The sequence below is a fragment of the Mauremys mutica genome, chromosome 6, assembly GCF_020497125.1.
Source record: "Mauremys mutica isolate MM-2020 ecotype Southern chromosome 6, ASM2049712v1, whole genome shotgun sequence".
In the NCBI taxonomy this organism is placed as follows: domain Eukaryota; kingdom Metazoa; phylum Chordata; order Testudines; family Geoemydidae; genus Mauremys; species Mauremys mutica.
Window position 1 is genome coordinate 90,222,920 of NC_059077.1, and position 25,309 is coordinate 90,248,228.

The 25,309-nt window shown below is 41.8% G+C and overlaps 1 protein-coding gene across 1 annotated transcript in view; it reads right to left on the reverse strand.

Annotated features, from left to right (window-relative positions):
- Nucleotides 1–1,538: 1,538 nt before the first annotated feature.
- KANK1 (KN motif and ankyrin repeat domains 1) overlaps nt 1,539–25,309 on the reverse strand; it is a 64,474-nt gene continuing 40,703 nt past the window's right edge. The window contains exons 3-11 of the mRNA XM_045020533.1: nt 18,791–19,009; nt 17,769–17,877; nt 15,712–15,939; nt 12,976–13,063; nt 10,424–10,643; nt 7,519–7,661; nt 6,827–7,027; nt 3,489–3,587; nt 1,539–2,564 (exon numbers count right to left, since the gene is read on the reverse strand). Coding sequence (XP_044876468.1) covers nt 2,502–2,564; nt 3,489–3,587; nt 6,827–7,027; nt 7,519–7,661; nt 10,424–10,643; nt 12,976–13,063; nt 15,712–15,939; nt 17,769–17,877; nt 18,791–19,009 — 1,370 coding nt within the window. The 3' untranslated portion in view covers nt 1,539–2,501. The remainder of the gene's footprint in view (nt 2,565–3,488; nt 3,588–6,826; nt 7,028–7,518; nt 7,662–10,423; nt 10,644–12,975; nt 13,064–15,711; nt 15,940–17,768; nt 17,878–18,790; nt 19,010–25,309) is intronic.

Consider the following 25,309-nt stretch of genomic DNA (forward strand, 5'->3'; position numbering starts at 1 on the left):
AGAACAATCTAACCTCTGGAGGGTGGGGCCTGTTTGGGACTTCTAAGAAGTCCCAACATACCTTCCCCAGGCTTGGGCCCTCCCCTTAAAGTGGGAAGGAGCATAGTGCAGGCACCATAACAGCAGGAGTAAATCATTTTTGACATATGACTCACACTGTTTTATGCAATGAGACTAGCTGAAAGGAAAGTGGAGAGAGGGGTGTTAAAAAGAGGGCCCTCTTTCAAAACTCAGTGAAAGCTGGGGGAAAAGTAAAGAACAGGCGCAGAGAAGAGGACAGGTACTTTGAAGGGGAAACTCAAGTATATTCCTTCTCACTGTCTTAGCATATGTCTTGTCTCCAGAATTAACTCTGGCTCTTATTTGGGTATTGCCTCAAACCCAGCTTCTGTCAACACACAAAACTGTCTCACCTGAGTTTGGTGGTGCTTTCAACCCAGACAAGCTGGGCCAGCTGGAGGTCTAATCTAAACCCTGACTGCTGTGTTCACAGGCCTCATAACCTGCCCACTTTGAAGTGAGGATGCAGGCTAAACCATCTGAGTGCTGATAGTCCAGTGCCTCCCCACAATTCTCTCCATGTGCCCAAAGGGACAGACAAGTTTTCCCACGATTCACTGGGAAAGAATCAGATTGTCTCAACTCACTACAGCACTAAGAACCATGGGATATGCTCCCGCAAGTGCTAATGACACACACACAGGTGAGTGCAGCACCAGTGATGACACAGGAAATGGGGTAGGGCTTTGCAGTGTGGCTGCTCAGATACAGGATGCTGACCACCTGGGTGAAGACATCTCCGTAGGGTTAATCAGCTAGAGGACTTGCTGTTGAAGAATTTCAAACTCTTTCTTCACACTCTAAGGAATGACTCATTCTAGCCATTATCCTGCCCTAGCAACGCCATTAAAAAAGCCTCTAAGATTCCTTTATTAGTGATATTAGGCCGCACAGCCTTGATGTTAGCCAGCACACCTGGATTCTACTCCTGCTTTGCCACTGACTTGCTGAAAGTCACTTCATTTCTCCCTGTGCCCCAATTTCCCTGTCCATTAGGGACATCTGCCCCTCTCTGTGACGTGCCCTGTGACCCTCAGATAAAAGGAGCTGGCAACATCAGTGGTAAGGATTATTAATAATGACATTCAGTTGAAAGATTAGATGTACAAAATGTAAAAAGTGACCAACATCAATAACATTTTAAAACTTGTGAAACTAGATTTTCAATTGTACGTTTCATGACAACAGCAATCTGAGACAAAATGATCCCATGTTACAGCCTCATCTCATGGAGATGGCCAGACAAGGACTTGTTTGCCTACTGAAACTCTTAAAACCTGTAGCTACCAAATATAACCTGATCAGGGCTATAGGAGATGAATGAGTGATGTCAGCCGACAATGTTAACAGTAACCCCAGAGTGTTGAACTATCCACTCATCACAGCTTTGACCCGATCAATCCAGCATGCTTCACTACTGCAGTTGTAATTCACAACATTTTGGATGATGGTAGATCACAACTAAAGTAGCAGAGGAGTATAACAGCATAATGAAATTTTATTTTGAAAATATGGCAAGAGTCTAAGGCACTTCAAACATTTAAATACATATGACTAAAGTGAACGTGACAAGGTAATAGCATTCCATAAATATGCACTGAGAACTACTTAATTCCGCTAGAGAGGAACATATAGCTGATACCGCTAATTTTGTTCTCTGATAAACATTATGTATGGATCCTATGGACACTGACACATAATTAATAAACATATGGTAACAATACATGTAATTCTTCATATAGTTTTTAATTACTAGAGAATATAAAATGTTGAAAATACTGTGCCATTTAATTTTATAGATACAATTATCTTTAATATAAAAGTTATACAATACATCCAACTGGTGACAACTCATTTATTTAGCTAATTTCAGACCTGTCAGAGAGCCCTTCTTCTATTTCTAAACCATCAACCCACCAGCCCAAGCTCCAAAAAGCTGACTACATAAGCAATTGCAATTTTTATAATTAAAAAGAACTCAAAACTATATTGGAATGACATTTATGAAAATAATAATTGCCAATAGCTCCATGTACAGTAAATATAAATATTTTAGAGAACAATTAAAAAGTGCCCTGGAGGCTATGACACTTGTCCAAGGGGGGGGAAAAACACTCATACCTGTGAAGATAGCTTAAAATTCCTAAACTGTACATAATGCAACGGAACAGACTCTACCGCAAAGAGAAACAGGATTTATGCCGTATCCTGCAATGATGGATAGATGACAAAAGAATGGTTCTGGCTATGTTACTAGGAGACTACTATCTAACTGTATGCTTTCTTCAAGTTTATAGTCTTCTACCTTTAGCACTAGGTTCTGCTTTCAATTTGCTGGTGAGTTCAGGCACAAGACAATTACATTCAGTATCTGTCTCTGTAATACAGTAACAATTAGCAGCTTAGAGATGGCATTAAGATTTACAGATATTTGTGCATTACTAATCAAACGTGGCTCTGCGGGTAGGACCAGGAGATGTCTTTCTGCTGAGCCTAGGTGTGCTCTAGAAAGGGGAAAGGGAAGAACAGTTAGTTAACTGAATTCAGCTAATTAAAGAGATTAAACAGACTGCACATGAACCACTGTCCCTTCAGTTTATGAAGGCAGCAATTAAAATTCAACCTATATAGAACAAGTAACGTGTTTTGTTTCAGTCCAGGAGCAGCTGTGCTGGCTACATATAGCCTAGTGTCTGAAGTAGCGCGGTATTATCGGCAGTAAAACATTTAGGAACTGTTTATCATGAAGACAAGTGCAGACTGTGAGAGTTGGTGGATATTTGCCAGTTTGCATAGGGTTGCAACAAAACTAGAGCTGACCTTGCTTTGATGACTTGCTCTGTAATAGGCATCGCAATTATGCAAAAGAAACTTGTACATTGGCCAGTCTACGTGCATGTCTGATTTAACACAGACGATGAATTGTCCTCACCCAGAGAGAAAGGGGAGGAGGTATCCTCTTGCCAGGGTCCAGGCTGTCCTGGTCGGTATTGCACTATTTGCTTAAAGGTTGTCTTGTGGATAAACACAGATTGTCCTATCCTGTGCTGCCCACCCAATACCTTTCAGAAGCTAAGTATTTACCAAACAAGAGATACCCACAAGCTATATGCATTTGTGCATGCAGTGGTAGGTAGCATATTCACAGACAGATTACCTACATGGCACTGTTGAAGTTCTTTGTATGCAGTGTTGTTATAGCCATGTTGGTCCCAGGATATTAGAGAGAAAAGGTGGGTGAGGTAATATAAGTTGGTCCCCTAAAAGATATTACCTCACCAACCTCATCTCTCTAAAAAGTTCTTTGGTTAAAGCACGGCCTCTCCAGACACTGACCACATGATATTTTTTTCAATATTTAGTCTCAAGGACAGAGAGATACCAGGTGAACTCAGTGTTCAGCAACCAGGAACATTTAACATACTAACCGGCGACTGTGGTTTGGAAAAGTTTACATGAGCATAAAGAAGAACTGCTATGTCCTTGTGTCCAGCTTCCAGGGCTATCGAAAGTGCTGTGCTGCCATCCTTAAAGAATAAAAAAGAAAAAAAATGAATGCTCGGGTGCATTATCAAGCCCCTTAAAAGCTCCTTCAGTCTACAGAGAATAGAAGTTACTGAAATGAGGCCCTATTGCTCAAACAGCCAGCCTAATTTAGGGTCCTGTTTAATTTCCTTTATTATAATTAAGTGACAACAAGCCTTGTGTTTCTGTTTTATGAGGCAATCCAAGTGCCAGAGGCCTCATAATTTCTCTCAACAAGGGGACTGGATTATAGCTGAGAAAGAATGTGTGTGCCATTACCACAATAATGTTACAAGTAATTCTGTGTAAGACCAGTGATTTCAGGAGATTGGTCTGAATTTGCTTGAGAGAAATGGCATTATTGGTGAGAGGGGAAGGGAAGTGAAGGGAGGGATAAAAGTTAATCAGATACAATGAGAATTAGCGGTGTTATAACTCCAGTTAAGAGTAAGAGCAGCTGCATTCCTAATTCCAAGTGCACCCGGCTGAGAGTCTACCCACGAATATTATCCTATATAGATATTATTTTCTTGTGTCACAAGATATTTTATTTATTTCAAAATTAGAGCGGAACTTAAGATTGTACCTCATTTGTGTGTGTGTGCATTTACCTGCTTTAACCATGTAAATAAATCTCTTATTTCTTTCTCCTAGTTAATAAACTGTTAATTAATTTATAATAGGATTGGCTGCAAGTGTTGTCTTTAGTGAGAGATGTAGGGTGCACTTGAGCTGGGTAAGTGGTTGGTCCTTTGGGACTGGCACTAACCTGAATATTGTTGTGATTTTTGGTGTAAGGGACCAGCTATCACAGACGCAGGCTTGCCTGAGTGGCAAGACCAGATTGGCATTCCCAAGGCTGCCTATTAAGGCTGTTCTAGTGCTGGAGGTGTTCACACTTGTTACTTGGTTGGTGAAATCTAAGCATAGAGCTCACAGCCCATTTGAGGTTCGTGCCCTGGTTCTTGACAGTCTGCCCTGAGGGTGGCATCCACAGTCCTCTGGAGCCATTCCAGACAGCGTGACAGTTGACTCCTTATCTCTGACCCCCTCCTGCACAGCACACAAGTCAGTCAGGAGAGAGGCTCTCCCTGCCCTGAGTCTCCCTCCTGTGCAGCTAGTGTTTGTTTCCCCTCCTGAGGTCGAGCTCCTGAGACGGATGCAGGCATCACTCAGCCATAGTGCGTGCTGACCAGTGATTTTTAGCTCACAAGGCATGAGGGGATTTGCCAATAACAGCCCTGATATCACCACAGCTCACCAGTGTGCTGCCAGCCTCTTCTCCCCTTGTCCACACAAGTTTCCACTACAACACCAGCGTTATGACTGGCATCACAGTTAGATGTTTGGGAGGAGCAGGCTTGTTAACTATTGCTGGGGCATTTGGTATTAGAGCAGTCAAGACCAATCTAAAGGAAGCTGCAGCCTTGATCTTTGCATGAGCCACCTTTAAGTGAAATGCGTCCTTATCAGGTGGTGATGAGTGATTAATATGTTTAATTCTACTGAATGGGCAGGAGGTGGGGTGGTCAACCACTAGGATATTGGTGCTGAGCGAGGAACACTGGGACATATGTGGTGTACACAGATTTGTCCTGGAAAAGCAGGAAGCATTCAGCAAAGTTCCTGAATCATTAGCAAGATGGCACAAATCAATAGCACAGAGCTCATTTCCATAATGGCAGCTGGAAACCAAATTCTTGGTCATTAAAGGGGACCAGTAGAAATATAATCCTTCCTTAAAAATGCCAAAGTACCCTTCATTGCAAGCAAGGTACTTGCCCATATCAAAGAACTGGAGGTAATTTAATATCAACAGATCTACAACTGTATGGCTTGTGTAAGGGACAGCACCACAGTACCTAAGCCAGGGCTGGTGCCATAGCATCGCCTATATTTTAGGCACCACCAAGGTGAGTGACAGAATGTTGACAGGCTGCTCAAAATTAGCACCTGTTTCCAGTGGCCCTAGACTGCTTTAAGAAGGGATCTGTTACACCAAGGTAACCTCACTCACACGTCTATGGGTACGTCTATACAGGGATATAAGCCTCATGGAATGGCTGTAGCTGGCCCGGGTCAGCTGACTCAGGCTCAGGCTGTGGAGTTAAAAATTGCTGTGTAGATGTTTGGACTTGGGCTCGAGCCTGAGATCTGGGACCCTCCACCCTCGCAGGGTCCCACAGTTCGGGCTCCCAGCCAGAGCCTGAACACAGCAATTTTTCAACTTCAGAGCCCAACCCCCATGAGCCAGAGTGAGCAGACTCGGGCCAGCCACAGGTTTTTTATCTCAATGGAGACATGGCCTATGAGGCCAGCTGTTGTACACCACTCACTTTGAGGGCAGTAAAACCAGCTGAGCTTCCTGACTAAGGTGGATGCACTGAAAGTGTTATAACTGTTGTACAGGGAGGTTAAACCCTCAAATTAAAAAAAAAAGCCAGACTTTGTGTAAGGGCTGAAAGTGAATAATTGGGTGACAGTAATAGCTAGAATCCAAACATACCCTGGAACAATACTGCCACCAAGGACACAGCCATAATACTCAGTCAAGACAGTCTCAAGTTTTAACGGATCTATTGATCAAACCCTCTATCTACTCACACAGGGTGCAGTGATCTTTTTTAACCAAGAAATATACAAGCATATCATTTGCAGTTGAGCACACACATTGCCTCAACAATGAACAAATGTGTAATGTTGTTCAATGGTTGGAGATGGCAAACTGAAAGTCACAAACTCACGGCATCACTGCTTTGGGCAAGAGAAGAACTTACGAAGAACAGTCAGTATTTTGATTATTTGTCATGATCATACAGAAGCACTGAAGGAGGACTATTAAGTCATAGGAGAAAGTAACATATGGAAAATTAGGTTTTGGTTTTTTAAAAAGGATTTCTCACCACAAGTCTTTAAATCATTCAGTAAAAAAATGAGGTTTGAGTACTAAGGCCAATTCCCACCCTCAAACTTGTATGCGTGAAGTTAAGCATCTAGGTTTAGGCACCTTAATAAGAACGACCTGATTTTTGGAAGTGCTCAGAAAATCATGTATTTAAAAGAAAAATAATCACAGCATGCACTATGACTAATAAGAAGATTCTGGCATTTCTACTTTAGGTTGTCAGCCATAAATTTCATGTAAGTAGATCTTTGAATCTCTCCATTCCGTCAAAAAGAAATCAACATTCCAAAAGTTATCTCGTCGAAAGGTAGAGCAGTGTCTGGAAAGGCAACTCACATTGTCCTGCAGGGTGCCATTACATCCGGGTTGAGCCAGCAAGAGCTTCACTATCTCTACATGTCCATGTTCACTAGCACACATCAGAGCAGTAGAGCCCTCATCATCCTGGATATTGACATCTGCACCACAGGCCAGCAGAGCTTTAACCATGTCTATCCGTCCATGACTTACTGCCAGCATCAGAGCAGTTTGGCCGGCCTGTGAGGAAAATCACAGCAAAAATTAACAACCAACCAAGCACATGCACATACTCACTCTCATCTGCAACTGCTTAAAGAAGTCAAAATGATCACAAGAGAAGATTCGCTTTAGGAGAAAAGTTGGGGGTAACAATATCTTACAAAGTATAATGAACTACGAGTTCTACAGAGTTTACAAACTTCTCCCGAAATTCAGTTTTGTTTTTCCACACAGTGCCCCCCCAAAATTGAAAGAGGGACAGTTGAGGCGCTTGAAAAAGAAAAATCTTATTTAAAGCTCAAATATTTTTCCATGGCTCCATTTTGTAAACAGGAACCAAAACCATACATACAGATGTCAAGAGGCAGTGACTGGCTGCGTACAGTCAGTGCAAACTCTGAACTAATGCAAAGTCACACATCTGCTCTGCAGTTGCAATAAAGGCAACTTTATATTCAATTTACAAAGCAAAACAGCTTTGAATGGTATCTGAGTGCGACAGCACTGACCTGACTGGCTTTAGCATTCACGTCCCCACAGCCAAAGAGTTCTTCCACTATTCGCATGTCTTTCTCAGCCTCCACAGCTGCAAGAGCAGCCAGCATGATGGGGGTATAGCCAGCCTTGTTCTGATGATTTACGTTACAAACATCTGCAGAGGAATGAGATAGTTTCTTTGGAAAGCAGGAATTGTACTAATGAACTGAATAAATTGGTATTAGAACAGCCTATTGAATCTGCAGTAGTCGCTCACATAATGAAAGCATTCAAAGGAAAGCTGAGGAAGAAAAGGTGCTCTTGAACCAAAAAAAGAAAATAATTCTTCTTCATTACATGTATGACATACGTGCCACAGAAAGGACACGAAGCAATTTATTTGTCACTGTTGAGGCACAGTTAAATTTTAAAAAATGATTGGAAATTTTACAAGAACATTACATACAATACCAGCCTAAGGTTGGAATTTGGGGCAGGCCATCTGGGTGAGCCTGTTAATTACATGTAGGGAATCCTCATTCCAAAAACAAAATAGTCAGTGATTTTGGCCAATGAAATTCAAGACCAAAAGGTTCCCTCACAGCACATTTTCCTTTAGCTACTTACATTGGTGCTAACCATTTTAACGTTTTGCACAAGCTACTCTGACGTGTTTTGGAGCTTTAGAAAAGGCTTTCCAGTTAAAAGGTTTCAAGCTCTAACAACTACTTGTCTGGGAACAAATACAGTAAGTCCTCTGAGGAGGTGTCGGGAACTAAAAGAGCTGTTCTTTTTGTTCCAACCTAATACACCAGTCTGTCTTCTATTCCTAAAATTCTTGAGTTCAGTGGGGCTAGTACTCATTTACCATCCAGTACCTTTTGAATGTGTTCATATTTTAATTATCATTTGGAGGGCGAGAGGGGATTTATATAAGGTTTCTGTAAGAGGCTTGAAGTTTCAGCTCCACGGCAGATTTACCTCTGGAAAAAAAATTCACAGCAACATCTTCATGTTTCTCCCTGTTTTTCAGACAAAAATGGCATTTGCAAAAGTGATGAGGGAAGAAAAAGCAGGACGGGAAGGTGTGAAAAAACGTATGCATCCACCTCTCAGAGGAGTGGCAGTCAATTATACTACTATAACCAACTACAGAGATCCATTCTTGCTTTCCAGTGCCAACATGCTGGCCCCTCAGTTACCAGTGGGGAATTCAGCTGAAAGAATCAAAGGTTTTCAAAGGGCAGAAAAGAATCTGACCCCTTTTAAGTGCTGCTCGCTGTGGGTGACAGATGCTACACCTTGTGGTAGTGCCAGCTGAAGCCATTCTTACTTGACTGGTCTGCCTAAGCATTAAAATGCCTCATAGGAAATGAGTTCTCAACTACCCTCCCTTTCTTTATAGCTAGATGGGAGGGAAGGGTCCTGAACCTTTTTTCTATTGTGACACTGGGTGACAGATTGCAAAAGGTTGAGAGACACTGTGCGCTATTACAACTCACTCCATCCTTGCCAGCTGGGGCTTTTGCGCCTATGCACATACCTGATTTGGGAAGTTCGGTTTCATGCGGCTAGTGACCATTCACATACAGTAATTAAAGGAAGGGCTGTCCACACGGACACTTACGAAGGAATTCCACTATGTTTAAACCTTTTAACAGGATGCCTGGTGCAACAATCCTTTTCACACGGCACTAGCCCATAATAGTTGGCATTTCCAATTCCAGTCACTTCATTTAATTACTAATGCAACTACACTGGCTATTGTGGCCTGAAGAAGAACAGCAGCAGCGTGCTCATGCTACCTTGATATATTCAGGGAGGTAAGAGAGAAAATTCTTTCCAACATAGTCTAGAGCTTACATTAGAACTCAGTCCTGTCACATTTCACTGTGCCCTAGACATTACCCACATTCTCCTGCAGTGACTCATTGCTTCCACTCAGCCTGTGTTCAAGCCAGCCTACAGCATTTGAAGTGCTTGTTTTCCTGTCGACGGACGAGGAAGTCTTTGGTGCTGGATGTGCTGCATTGTTACATTACATTAAGATCCGTTCATTCTCTAGCTGGTGTTTCTATTTTTGTTGTTGAACAATCATTAGCATAGCACCTTTCATTTGGGAACCTCAAACCACTTTACTAGCATTAATCAAGCCTCTCTACACCCTTTTGAGGTACAGCAGGTAAGTATTGTAGCTATTTTGCAGGGACAAATTCTGTTCTGTACCTCACATGGGGCAGAGCCCATGTGAGGCGGGGTGGGGTCTGGCTTACCCTTACGCTATCCACCTTCTGCCGGGGGCCAGCTCTAATTTACAGCAGCCTTACCTGGGCTATCCACTGCCTGAACTTCAGCCCAAAGCAGTCACTATGGCAACTCTCCCTCCTACCACTCCTTCCTTCCCTCCCCCGCTTACGCTGGGCTGCAAAGGGGGCAGCATAGGACTACATGTGGCAGCCCCACACTGCTCCTGTGCTAGGGAAACTCTCCCCTGGCTGCTGCTGCACCTTTACAGTCTCCATTTGCCATCAGGGCAGTGAACAGGTGCTGAGGCGGTGGCCAGGCTCAACCTCTAAGTCAGTGGCTAGATTAGCCATTCAGCAAGTCACTGGCAAAGTCTGGAATCTAACCTAGGAAGCTAGATGCCAGTTGCCTAATCTAACAACTAGACAACACTGCCTTCTCTTCTGCAAGTTAAACAAAAACCATCACCCCTAAAGCAAGTCTGGAATCCCTACTTCCCAGTGCTGTTTTAGTGTGAAATTACACTGTGCTGTTCTAGAATTAAAATTCTGGAGGAATTCTGCTGGAGGAAGCCCAAACCCAGAATTCTGGAGCTGACTGGCGGGATGTTACCTGTGAGGGTAACACACAAAAAAACCAAACAAACAAAAACCACCCACCATCCCAAAATCCCCTCAAAAACAGCCAACCTACTTGCATCCAAAAGCAGCTTTACAATCTCAAAGTTAGAGTGTGACACACTATAATGCAGAGCTGTGTTGCCATTCCCATCTGCCATGTTGATTATGTGTCGGAGGACAGGGGGAGAAAGCTCTTCAAAAGCAGCTATGTAGTCTCCAACCATTGCAGGAACAGCTGACTTTTGACTCGATACACGAAACCACTCATGCTGGATGGTATTTAAACAAAATCTCTGCCAAAAACAAGACAAAAAGATTTTCAGATGGATGCACTATTTATAGTGTTTTCTGGCCCATGAGCTGAAAGTTCAGGAAACCAAGACTTCTTTAGTCAGATGTGGGCAGAAAGTATTCAACTCAAACCCAAGAAATAAAAATGAAATCTTCTCCTCCCACAAACCTCCGTGTGAAACTCAGAGGTTGTTAATTTCTACCCATCTCACCTAATTTCCAGGAAGCTTGCCTGTCTCTCCGGTGGTACTAAGTTCGACAAACGACTGGCACCAGAATTCATACGTATCAAGTGTTGACTGATAGGAGCAGGGCTTGGGATGGTAACTCACTCCTTACACAGTTAATAACTAAGTGTATCTATTAGTCTTGTTTTAGGGAAATGTCCCAGACTAACAGCAATGGACATTGAAGTTTTTCAAGTACACAGCTACAGTGCAAGTTTCCCTATATTGCCTCACCAAGGTGTCTTCATTCTAACCTGGAAGGACTCAGATATTTCTCCCTTCCCTCCCTCTCCATTCTCTAGTTCTGGTCTCTCCCCAGCACTGCTCCCTTCAATACAAAGCCTCACAGGCAGGGAAACTTAACTCTCATCAAGAAATCCAGGGGCAATCAATGGTGTATTCACTCAATGTGTTTCTTTAGGCCCTTATGCTGCATCAGTATTTGCTGGTGCTGCCCCTGGCACTTGTGTTAGTAGATCTTGAGACAGAATCAGGGCCAGAGATTGTAAGCGCCTCAAAGGAAGGATAGTGTTTTTCTTTACGTCTTGTTTTACTACCTAAGCCAGGGCATTATGCTTGATAACATACAACTTTTAGGATGTAAACTGTTAGTATAGTCCCTTTTGTTTATATAACACCTAGCATATTGTGGGCACTACCAAAGAGAAACACTCAAACAATAATTATTAATACAGAATGCCCTTTAGTGTTACAAACAGAAATATTTTCTTACTTTAGAAAGCAGTATAGACCAACATTTCACCAATATGCTGTTTTGTAAATAGCAAATAAACTGTGAATAAGGACAATGCTTTCTACATGTGGATACCTACATTCAGGCACCTCATATTTAGGCATCTAAATAAAAGTGTCCTGCAGCTCCCACTAATGTAATTGGGAGCTAAGAATGCTCAATACCTTGGTAAAAGATCAGACCACTTATTTAGGTGACTAACGTTGGATGCCCAAGTTTGAACATTTTGCACAAGGTTCATTTCTAGCTTGCAGATAAAGAGAACTAGAGCGGATTAGACTGGAGTTCTCAACTACAGAGAACCACTTGTGCTTGCAAACAGTTTGAGCATGAAACATAATGCACAAGTTCAGATTACCCTTGCTGGGCAAAAACAATCGTCTGATTATCTCATTATGGACACTTTTAACACCCACTAGGCTTGAAAGTTTGTTCTTTTCAAGAAAAACTACCAGGGCAGGCAGGACTAATATAGAGATTAAAACTGTATGTCACCCATACATTAACCAACAATGTCAGGCCCAAATCAGAACTAGAAAGACATTAGGTTAGAGACCTTTGGCCTGATTATCAGAGGTGCTGAGCACCTGGAAATCAGGGGCTGCAGTGCTTCCCATCACTGGCAGTCAGGCATTTGATATTGTATCTCACACCTCCTCCAGTTATAAAAGTTGCAGTTGTAAGTACAGAACACAATTTCACATTATATTTACAGCAATCTACATTCATTCATCTTCAGAAAACCCACACAAAATGCACAAATGGAGGTAATTTCCATATTTAACAAGTGATATTATTTCTTTAAGATAATATTAGCACAGCAACCTCATTCTGCTTGTTTGCACTATATTAAGACTATTTTCACAACTGAGAAAGAAACAGTATGTACGTCTGTGTTTGGAAAGAGGCAGAGCACATTCCACATCAGAACATACTCTGTACTTTTGTAATCAAAAGGAATGCTAACTCCCGAAGCCGTATATTTTCCCACAGGAGTGTGGTTACCAAATCCACATCCAACCTTGCCAGCCACATTAGCACAACACTTTCTAAAATATAAGTGGAATGGACTGATGCAATGAAACTGCCCTTTAATAAGTAATACTATTTTTATGTGCTTGTCTTTTGGATGAATACATTCCTGGCATGCAGTAGGATGCATGGGTTGGTTGACAAAAGTCTTCTGATGTGGAACCAGAAATGACATTCTGAGACTGTCTAAAGACAGTCTTTATTCGGCCCAACTATTTAATTTACAGTCCTGAAAACAGGAAGTTACCCTGACTTGTGCTAAAAGAGACTGAATAAGTGAGAAACATTCAGAGCAGTGACTTTACACTGGACTGGACTTACCATGTCTTTGCTGGCTAAGGCCTTTGGATCATCTAGGTTGTTTTTAAGTAGATTACATGCAGACAACATCTTTTCACTTAATTCATACCTGTGGAGCAAAACCAAAATAAAAAGGCATTTGTAAATTAGTTCCTCTTGATTTAAATGTTTTATCTTGTAACTTTTCAAAAACTTACAAAGGAGCAAATGGTTCTAGCCCTGCCACAACTGCTGAACTGTGGAATCCATCCTGGCAGCAGTTTTCAGTGCGAAAAGAAGAACAGGCTACACCATTGCACTTCAACCACAGAACAAAAAGTAGGTTTCCCAGATGCCCCAGCAGGATAATTAGTACTAATAAAGTTGAGCAATATTTAACTCCTGAGTTTTAGATGCACTTACCCTTTACATGAAATGCCAATTACATTCTGTACTCTCAGAGGTAACCGTTACCAGCATTAAAAGGAAATCAAACTAACGGGTGAGAAGCAATGTAAGCTCTGGCTCCTTGCCTTTTCTCATTACACCCCATATGCCAGGAGCACCCTTGCTAATCCCTGTTCAACATGTGATTTCACTATGCTCCTTCAAATCCCTGTTACTTTTCTGTCACTGACCTCTTCCCCATCCCTCATGATTGACATGGTTCCCAAACTGCAATATACTTATTTTAAAATGAGAAGAAGAACTAAAAGATATGAATGTAGCAACTGGGGTTGAACTGCCCAGGTTGCTGATCACATGCCTGTCTGTGGGAAATGGCCTGTTTTCGCATGGTCTGAGAGACCAGCGACAATTTCAAGCAATAGTCTTTTATGAAGCACTAGGGATAGAAGACACGTCCACGGGAAAGTTGGAGGTTTTAGCTTTCCAGTGACATAAAGCAGTTTTTCCTAGCTTTGACACTTCACGTGAAATCAGATGTTAAAAATCACATGGTTATGCTTCTGCACACCTACTGCATCTGTGCTTGTAGGACAGCCCCTGGGCCTCTGACCTAGACCGTCCAATCTGGTTAAAAATAAAAGGCTTATCTCATACTCTTCACCACTGTAACCTTCTTCCCTCTCCATTCACCTTTTATCACCCCTTGCTACGTATTAAATCGAAATTTAAATGCAAGTTCCTTGCAGAATAGACCTGTCATTTTTATTTTGTCTCAAATGTCAGACCCACCTATGGCACTGTATAAATAAAATAGAGAAGACTTTAAAAGTCACCGCCTAAACACGTTTATTAATAACCCTTAACTATTTAGTAGTGGTGCATACCTGTTATTTAGCAGTAGATAAATACAAATATGTTTTGCTATTAAGTTTTATCCCCATTGAAATACCACAGCTGAATAACTATTATCTAAAGGGCTTGTCTACATGGAACAGCAACGCAGCCTATGGGATTATGTGATTTCTGAAGTGCATAAATGTGTTACTTACTAATGGGTCCATGTAGACTCTGCTAGTGAGCACTAAAAGTTCCCTACTGTGCTTCAATGTAGTGTAGTTTGAAACTGCACTATATTACAGTGCACTAGGGTACTTCTAGAGCACACCAGCAGGGTCTGCACAGACCAATTAATGCACAACACACTAGAATGCTTTAGTAATCACAGCCCCATAGGACACATATCTACATGGAGCAGCACAGCGGCCATTATGACGCCACATTTATTTTTACAAGTAAGTGCACTCTTAGCATTTTACATTTTAGCAAATCTTATGTGTTAAATGGGTATTTTATCTTGGTTCAGATTTAAGACCCCTCTCTCTATTCTTACAGCACTTGTTATGTAGCAGGCAGCAACCCACAACACAGTACTATCTGCCACCTATGTAAAGGGTAAGTATTGCCTGTCCAATGCTATCTTCCCTAGCTCATCACCAGGCAACCTTATTAAAAAGAAGCTTGGTAGTGGTATGCTGTATAATGCATGATGGAAACTTTAATTTACATGGTCTGGGACTTGATCCACCTGACACAACACACCCCGCCAATGCATCATCATGGCAGCTGAAATCAGCTGAGGCATTTCTGATGACAGGCCCAAGTTCAAGACTAGTATGGATGAGTGGTAAGTGTTCAGTCTGTTGACCTGCAGGGCCTGGTGCAAGATTCATCTGTTTGCTCTGGCTTTTTTCTGATGAGGTGGTTAGGAAAATGTTATCCTTTTTTGTTTTTAAAAATGAGTGCCATGGGTTATCAGGGGATGGCCTGTACTGGCTATAAATAACCTGGACCTAGTTATAAACGGACTATTTTAAATTGGACATGGGGCAAGCATGTATATTACAAGAACATAGTCAATTAAAAACAATAAAAGTAGCAAGAAACCATAGTCCTCTGATATGTTCTTACTATTCACAGATAATCCTTCTACTGTAACAATCCCTCTCTTCTGGGATTACCATCCCTGGCTACATTTTTAACAAGCATATGCAGATAAATCTGGGAGAAGTTTAGTATTTACATATTGGGATCCCGCTGAGTATAGTATTCAAAGAGTTGAAGGGAGAACAGCGAAGAATACACTATCAGGAAGAGGCGTACTCAAAACAAGCCTAAAATTACAGTTTTTAAAGGATAGTCTCCATTGACCTAGTGATACAGGAAGTGGGTAGCATGCCAGTAAGAGTCTAGTTTTGTGCTTTCCAGAACACAGTAATTAGCAATGATGAGGCTATACTACTGAAAATAAAAAGGCCTGCTCTATGCAGCTCTAGTGCCATATTATATATTAAACAGGGAAATATACCACACCTCTCTCTGATTTCAACCTTTTCAGGCTCACTCTCTTGAGCCTGCACCTCTTCATTCACCCCAACACACCCAACATCTTCAGCATTAAGCTCATGATGTCCTCCTTCCATCTTATGCCGGCTGCGCCTCTCCTCCTGGTGGGAATACTCATTGTCTTCACACTCATCATCTGACTCTGAGGAAGAACTCTCTTCTGAACTAGACTCGTCACTCGATGTGGTTTCATACCTAGATGGCAATTGAGAGATGTAGAAATATTCCATGAAAGATTTCATTCAGTGACATTCGATATTTGACCAATGCCAGATTAAACTAATACTTTGCACATATATTACTATCCATTGCTATCCAAAGAACCTCAAAGTCTTTTACAAGTATTAATCAAACATCAAGACCACTCTGAGGTAAAGATCATCCCCATTTTACATAGAGCGGGGAATGCAGATGCAAAGAAATTAAGAGGCTTGACAAAAGGTTGCATAGTAAGCCCCCAATTCAGGAAAGCAATTAAGCACATGCTTAACTTTAATTATGTGCTTATGTCCCATGACACATTCTTAGTGTTTTGTTGAAAAGATATGCTCTTGTGCACTGGGGCCTTAGCTTCAGACCTGAAATAGCAATTCAATAGGACAACAGCCAGTGAGACAATTTTTGAAGATAATTCTAATCATACACAGAAAAATTGAAACAGAAAAATGTTAGTAAGACATCCAATATTAGATTACTGGGTAATTCTTCATTAACTCAAGAGAATGAGGCAGCTGATTAGATTTGATCATTAAATTCTTTGATAGTCAAAGATGAGGATAAAAATCTTCCAAAGAATTTTAGAATACTTATTTAAGAGTTAATGCCTAAATAAATCTCTGCTAAACCATATTTTCTCTCTGACACTTTGACCATTACATTCACATTGTCCCATGACTGAGACTGTGTAATGCAACTGGTAGGGGGGAAAAAGAGAGAAACATCCCTTTTATCTGTAGAAACCTTCTTACAACCCTAATTACCACCTGAGCCGCTCAAGGGAAAGACAAACTCCTGCTTAGAGGGGAATTTGTTGCCTTGGGCTTCCATCCTTTTCCCTGCCAAGCTAATGTTATCTATGATCAGAAGCAATTCCCCCCCGCCCATACACATTTTTTTGTTTGCTATGATGATGGGAAAACTTTTGTCTTTTTAGATTAAAAATAATGGGGGGTTAGACCATTTTGAAACTGATTCTAATGAATTACCTGCTTTCTACTGAGTTTTTAAAGAACACATGTGATCCTCAGTGATTGTTTACATGTACATCCTCACATCTGCAGAAATAGGTGAAATCTCAGCCTCAATGCAATCAATGACAAAACTGTAACTACAACTACAATAGTAAGTAATTGTTTAATGTGTAGGTAAGATGTTCAGGCTTTACTTTTCAATTACCTTTTAAAGTCTTTCGCTTTTTCTTTAACAACAAAGCATTTAAAAAGACAATGATGTGGCTATTTGAAAGTTCCTGCTTTAGCTGATAATTTGATGTAACATTCTGAAATTGATCAGATTTTAAAACTGAAAGATTTTTAAGCTAAAATTTGTTTTTGACTACGGTACTTATGTTTACTTTAGTCAATTTCACTTCTTGATCTCATACAGATAGCATAATACTGCAATATCTTGATTGTCCACTCTTTGTTAAAACTGTATGTGTTGAAAAACAATTCTAGTGAAATTAGAAGTGTTCCCATGGGTCTTCGTCTGTTTGTTTGGTAGTAAGTTTTGTAAAAGCTTATATATACAAAAACTTAGATTTGGGACCATGTGTGACATGGTAGCTTCCATAAAAACAAAAACAAAACAAGGCACAGCAATGAAAGATCTCAGTAAAATCATCCCAGACAAAAATTTCATTTCTCTCCCCCTCTAATTCATGCCCTTCAAGATTGCTCTCTCAAAATTCTGAGAGAATTGCTGCACCACTATGTATACTTCCCTTGTTTTGTCCTGGGAAAAGGAAGAAAAGTGTTTTGATGAATTGAATAGTCAGATATTTTTAAAGACAGGATTCCTCTTACCCTCCATTTATACCAACAAATTGCAGATTCTTCTTTGCACCATTCAAATCCTTTTCCCCATCCCTTTTCTTCATGATGGACTTCAGTGTACTTTCATTATTTGCACATACTGTTGGAGAGAGTGTCAAATGCATGCATCAGTACAAGTTTTGCACCACCTTTGGGTGTAACTGCTTGTTTTAGATCATCTTAAAACAAACAGCTCTTTATTTAACCTGTAGATTTAAGGTGGATTTGTCTTATTTCTTCTATATACAGAGTCACTGGCACATTAAAGTTACAAACAAACTATTGTTGTTTGTGTGCAGGAAACACAAACATAAAAAGCTACCCAGAAAATCAGGTCCAGAAGCAGAAAACTGAGAGATAAGGTTATCTAAGAGGGTGTTTTAGTTTGCTTGATGGCAACCTGGAGACAGATACACTTTTACTGTTTTGTTGCTGGTGTCAATTTTCAGACCATTGAAACTGGTTCATTTAGTCTGTCAAGAAAATCCTAATTCTTGGTGTCAAATGACAAGTATTTGAGTGCCAACACTGAAGTTGCCAATTTGTTGGAAGAGAAGGCTAGATATTTTTATAACATCTATGCACAGGAAACATGTCTGACAAATACTCATTTAACTGGGGAGTGGGCAAGGTTTATTTAGATTGGTGAATTTAACTTTAAATATTCATTGAAGTAAGTCAACTTATTAAACACATTACAATTACAAAATATCTATGTACCAGGCATTAAAGGGTAGCAAATGCTAAGCCACATTTATCTCTTATTAGATTTTGTCTGATAAATCATTAACAAACTGTACTGAACCATTTTACATTACACTGTAACCTACCATTTAAAAATTAAATATCGATGGGACATGATAGCACCCACAATGTCCCTCCCCTTCACTTCTGTTTCTTCTGGAAGTATTCCTCCTACCTCTATACATGAGAAGCCATGTGATTTACTCCAACTGTGTTTGAATATTAAAGACAATCAGCATTAACAGAGCTATGTCTCTGCAGATAGTTACCATAGAGGCCAGAGGCAAGCTGGTCATCTGTTAGATTAATCGGAGGTATTGCATTGTCTTGAGAAGACAAGGATTTCTTTCCCCATCCTCTTTCTACTGTGGCAATCATCTTCTCCTCTTGGATGGTCCCAGCCTCCTGTTCAAATGTCAATGTCCGGGAGCTAGAAGTCAAGCATGCACTAGCAAGCTGACCATGTGGAAAGTACTCCAGATTAGCATCTGTCAGCAAAGAGGGTGGACATTATTAGTACTGAGAAGTCAAACCAAAATTACTGCTTAGTACCAGTAGGAAAGTATCATGCTGCACCACTGAATAAATTGTACACTATATTGCTCAGTTATAAAAATCCATTAAAAAAGAGTATGGTGATTTTCACAAGTTTAAAAATTAATCAGTTCTATGGATTTTTTTCCTCTTTCAAAGTACACAATAAAAAGACAACTACTGAGATCCAGGCAGTAAAGGGCCATCATCCAGGCAAGCGTTTCCGGGGGTATGCATGCTCATGCCCCTTTTTCCTTCCATAAACCCTGGATTTACTCCATTCCTGGATTCTATTCCTTACTTCCAGGATTTCTCTCTCTGGGTACGTCTACACTAAGGGATTATTCCGAATGTACATAAACCGGTTTAACAAAACAGATTGTATAAAATCGAGTGTGCGCGGCCACACTAAACACATTAAATCGGTGGTGTGCGTCCACGGTCCGAGGCTAGCATCGATTTCTGGAGCATTGCACTGTGGGTAGCTATTCCGTAGCTATCCCATAGTTCCCGCAGCCTCCCCCGCCCCTTTGAATTTCCGGGTTGAGATCCCAGTGCCTGATGCGGCAAAAATCATTGTCGCGGGTGGTTCTGGGTAAATGTCGTCAGTCACTCCTTCCGCTGGGAAAGCAACGGCAGACAAGCATTTCATGCCTTTTTTCCCTGGATTGCCCTGGAAGATGCCATAGCATGGCAATCATGGAGCCTGTTTCGCCTTTTGTGACTGTCACCGTATGTGTACTAGATGCCGCTCACAGAGGCGATTCAGCAGCGCTACACAGCAGCATGCTTTTGCTTTTGCATGATAGCAGAGATGGTTATCAGCCATATTGTACCATCTACCATACCATAAATTGGTAATAAGATGATCGTGGCTACCAGTCCTTTTGCACTGTGCCATTTGCCGCTGTCATAAGTGCCCCTGGCTGCTCTTAGCCAGGGGCGCAAAAGCCAAAATTGGGAATGACTCCCTGAGTCAATCCCTCCTTTTTGGTATCTAAAAATAGAATCAGTCCTGCCTAGAATATGGGCAAGTGTACTACAGAACCACTGTATCAGAGAACCAGAGAGCACAGCTGCTCTGTGTCAGATCCTGCAGAAATTATGAGCTGTATTCTATTCACAGGGGGTGCTCCTGCAACAACCCCACCTGTTGATTCCGTTCTTCCCTCAGCCTTCCTGGGCTACCGTAGCATTGTCCCCCCACTTGTGTGATGAAGTAATAAAGAATGCAGGAATAAGACACAGTGACTTGTTAGTGAGATATGAGTGGAAGGCAGCCTCCAGCTGCTATGATAGTCCAGACAGGACAGTAAGGAGTGTGTAGGAGAGGAGCCCAGCATCCCTCTGCTAGTTCAGGGGCAATTGAATCTTTTCTTTACACATGAAGGGTGGGGGCTGATGGAGCTCAGCCCCCTGTTGCTATGATGACGATGGTTATCAGCCATATTGTACCATCTACCAGGAAAAATTAGGGCCAGGCGCCCTTGATCGACCTAACAGATGCTAGTCAGCATGGTTACCAGTCCTTTTGCACTGCCCCATGTGCCAATAGGCTGATGATGAGGACGGATACCAGTCGTTTTGTACCATCAGCCATCCATAGCGTGGGGGGAGCAAGGATGTTGGTGTTGAGTGCTGCACCATCGCGTCTATCTGCAGCATTCAGTAAAGATAGGGTGACATGTAAAAGAGTCAAGAAAGGATTGTTTTCCCTTTCACTTCTGGGGGTGGGTGGGGGTGTGCGTAAATTGCCTAGCTATGCCCTGACCCACCGCGGACACTGTTTTTGACCCTAGAAGCATTTGGAGCTCAGCCAAGAATGCAAATGCTTTTCAGAGACTGCAGGAACTGTGGGATAGCTTGAGTCCTCCAGTCCATGAGCGTCCATTTGATTCTTTGGCTTTCCGTTACGCTTGTCACGCAGCAGTGCGCTGAGTCCCTGCTATGGCATCTGTCTGGAGATATTTAAAAAATGATTTTGAGCGCTGATAGAACAGATTTGCCTGCCCTTACAGCGATCACGTCCGCATCGTCCATGCGGGAGCTCTTTCTTTATTTTGATTTTTAACTGCATCACCACCCGTGCTGATCGGAGCTCCACGCTGGGCAAACAGGAAATATTCAAAAGTTCGCGGGGCTTTTCCTGTCTACCTGGCCACTGCATCCGAGTTCAGATTGCTGTCCAGAGCGGTCAGTAGTGCACTGTGGGATACCGCCCGGAGGCCAATACCGTCGATCTGCGGCCACACTAACCCCAATCCGATATGGTAATACCGATATTAGCGCTACTCCTCTCGTTAGGGAGGAGTACAGAAACCGGTTTAAAGAGCCCTTTATACCGATATAAAGGGCCTCTTAGTGTGGACGGGTGTGGCGTTAAATCGGTTTTACGCTCCTGAAACCGGTTTAAACGGGTAGTGTAGACCAGGCTTCAGCCTAAGCTTCTGTCAGGTTGTAATCCCTGTCCCCCAGATCTGTGGCAATAACTACCACAGCTGCTCCTTTGCCAGGGCTCTCAGCATCATGCTCTGAAGTCTGCTCCTACGTGATTAGGGTCTTATCAGAAAGTAATTTTTACAGGGAATGACCTTGTCCATGAAAACAATTCAGAAGTTAAATTTCCATATTTCTCAGGCTTCCAGTAATCCTGATAGTTCTGTACCTTGTCTAGTTATCCAGGTAGTACAGCCTTTTTCCACCTGCCAAATTCATTTGCAGCATTTTCTGGACAGTGCAATTATAACCACCACTTTAGGCTCTGGTGAGATGGTTCAAGTCAAATTACCACAAATGTCCAGAAGTTTAACGGGCCTAGAGAAAAAGTGTATCTGGCATGACTCCATTTCTCCTCTCAGGTTAACAGGGTAGTCCTTATGTTATTTTTCTCTTTTACAATCTGGAACCTCTCATGTACCACTCTGCAGTCTAAACATGGAATCCACCATAGTGTGATGGGCTGGAAAGGCTGCACCACCAAAACATGCTCCATTTGCAGTGGTGCTGTTTTTTCCCCATATATCTCCACTTAAGTAAACTGTTCAGCAATGCAAAGGAGAGGATGTGTTTTTATCTATTCTAACACTGCCATCTCTTCACCGGGAAGGCAGTGGATCTATTCCTTCCCCATTATAAAGAATTTTTGCCTTCAGCAATTAAACAGGGTTTCTGAAATGCACTAGTCCAAGGACTAAAGTGTACCAGTAAGAGTGAAAAATACCTGTCCTTCCATACACCCAAAGTTCATTTCCCCATGAAGCCTGCATTTATATGAGAGAGCTGTACTGTTTATGATACTACATTTAACTGTTGCGTAGTGTCAATCGACTTTCTATTAGTCAGCTTTAAAATATACCTGACTACATCTTCCTTCCTTGCGTTGTCTTTCCTCCTTGGCTTCACTCCACTTTTTCCTTTTCCTATAATAGAATATGATGTTTGTACAGCCCCTAGTGTAATGGGCTCCTAGGCAGCATGATACTAATAATAATAGTGAAATATCACTTCGTGGCCGTTTCTTCTCTTGTTTGCTGCTCACTGTCCTACCTCAGAGTCTCCTAGCTCCTTTGAAGTCTCTGCTACTCTAACCTCTCAATCAGCCCCCGTTTTTGAGTCATGGAAATATCTGCAGATTAAAGAATCTGGCATAGCTCCAGTTTATACATAGTTCATACTTGGAAGAATGCTTTGCTACCATAAGGTCTAGAAAGTTATATTTTATTTTCAATAAACGCTTATATTCTGCAAAAGTTAATGGTACTCCTCTGGGTAGCTTCCTACTAAGTCTGGGTGAGTGGATTTTTCAATCCCACATTAATAAAAATGAATAATAACCATGCACATGCAAGGTGCCAGTTTGGTTGAAATAGCAATACAAGCTGAATGAAATGCTGGGAGAGGATTCAAACAATCTGATGGCCCCAGGTGCAGGGAATTAACCCTCCAGAAATGTTCTGCACACACCAACTGAAATGGTCCTCCTTACAAACAAAATCAAACCGTCTGCATAAACTCCTTTCATATCCCAAATTTTCACTGTGTGACCTCAACAATTAATGTAACACAGGGCATTTCCTGGTGTTCAGTGACTGGCTGGGTTAACATCACTTCTCATCGGCTGGTCCTAATGACCTTAGAAGTGGCTAGCAGAAAAACACCCAATTGTTTTGCTACTAAACTCCCCTCCCCTCAAAACTAACACAAACTTTATCCAACCCCTTGGCTGAAAAAACAATCACACCTCCACACACCCCTTCTCACCCCTTTGGAGTAGTGAAAGTTCCAGCGCATGTGTAACAAATAGGATTTTAAATGACTCAGGTGTTTGCATTAATTCCTGAAGAGGTTGTTTTAGGAACACTTTTTATTTGGGCAGGTGCTCCATGAACTGATAATGCACCACATGAGTGGTTAGTGAGTGGTTTGTGAAGTGAGTGGTTTATGAGCTTAACAGAAAGTCAGAGAAGTGTGTGCGCGGCAGGATGGGTTACAGCATATAACCTCAGCACACACTGGATCATGGACTGTCAGCTTTTCAGAAAGAATGTGTGAGATATATAGTATACAGCCCCCTCTTCTCCTTCTTCTGATCCTCTCTTCTCCCAACCCCGTCTCTCTCCTCACTGCACTGATAGACAGGGGCTACTGGAGGGACCATGAGAGATGCGTAGTTTTGAACAGTTTCATCTGGATGTGCTGTAGCACTTCATTTCAGTGTAGTATCAAGCTGCTGAAAAAAGATTAGAAACCTTTGTCTTCTTTACAATAAAATATTGTTACATTTCCTACTCTGCTGCATGCCGTGCTGACCAGCAGGGCCAAGCCAGGCCAAATAGGGGTGTTTGTCATGGAGCAGGAGAGGAACCATGGCCCACGATCCTATACTGAACTCAGATGCTGCAGCAGGATTTGGGATCCATAGCACAGTAAGAAAATGTGTGTGATTTTGGTCCCACTATGAGTAGGATTCAAAATGGCTGCTGGGGCTGTTGCAGGAAGTTTGCTGGTCCTGGTTTGAGACGGCTCGAAGCTGGGTGTGGGTGGCCTGGCTACTCCTCCCCTACACAGTGCTCAACTCCAGAGGCTGGGAAGATCTGCTTCAAGGAGACTATGGAGCCAGATCCACAGCTTTTTGGCGTGTCTCTTCCCCTGCCCTGGAACGTAGTGCTGTGTGGGTAGGGATGGGGATGGGGCAGCAGGAACAGGAAGGAGGGAGAAAGGGGAAGAAAAAGTTGGTCTTTGCCTCCACTTCCAGAATTTCTCTCCTCCCCACCCCACAAACAAAACCAAACCATCACTGATACAACGAAACCCAAAAGGCTTCCCCCACATTTCTCACAGGTGAGAAATACTGCTACTTGAAGAAGCTAGAAGAATCCTAGTCAACCTCCAGCACTTTAAAAGGAGGAATATGAAAGCATTTGAGAGTGAGCAGGTGAAAATAAATGTTCAGCAGTCACCCAGAAAATGCAGGCAAGTTGACAGGCCTATGCCCAGTAGAAGTGGTGTTAGAAAAGCTACTGTCTGAGACAAGTTTAAGTTTTAATTTTTTTGCCCTTCTGTGGCTCAGTGCAGCAGCAACCCCATTCTTGCCATTGATTGTTCTATCTTAAGTTATTCAAGGAAGCAGAGGGGTTAAAACATGCTTTATTGCACCAGTAATCTGTCACTTGCTGCATCGGTGTTGGGATCACCTCATAGTGACTTGCATTATATTGTTGAGGGGACAACAATAAAAATGGATGTTAAGTGTGTGATTTTTCTCAGCCACTGACATTCAAATGTGTTTGGTATATTGATATTTTTGTTTGTTTATTATTGTGGCACTGATGTCACATTCAACATGAGGTTCCAAAGGGTTGATATTGCTAGTTAATCACATCAAATGGCCGCCACTCACACTCCAGGAATTTTTAAATCCACTTTGGAATCTAGGGTGGGATTTTCATAAGTGCCTAAATGATTTAGCAGAACAAGTCCCTTTGATATTTAATGGGATTGGGGAGTTTTTGAAAATCTCACATCTAGTCTGTTGCAATACAGGTTTCAGAACAGTTAAGTCACACTGACCAAGACTATTAGGCCTGATTCTGCTCTCACACCACTCCTGTAAATCAGAAGTAGCTTCAATGAAGTCAGTGGAATTAAACCAGCATAACTGATTAGAAGCAAGTTTTTTTCTTGAGTTTTGTGGAATTCCATCTAAAAAAGGACAAGCTAATTGGTCTATTCATTGACTGCAATGTGGATTTTGT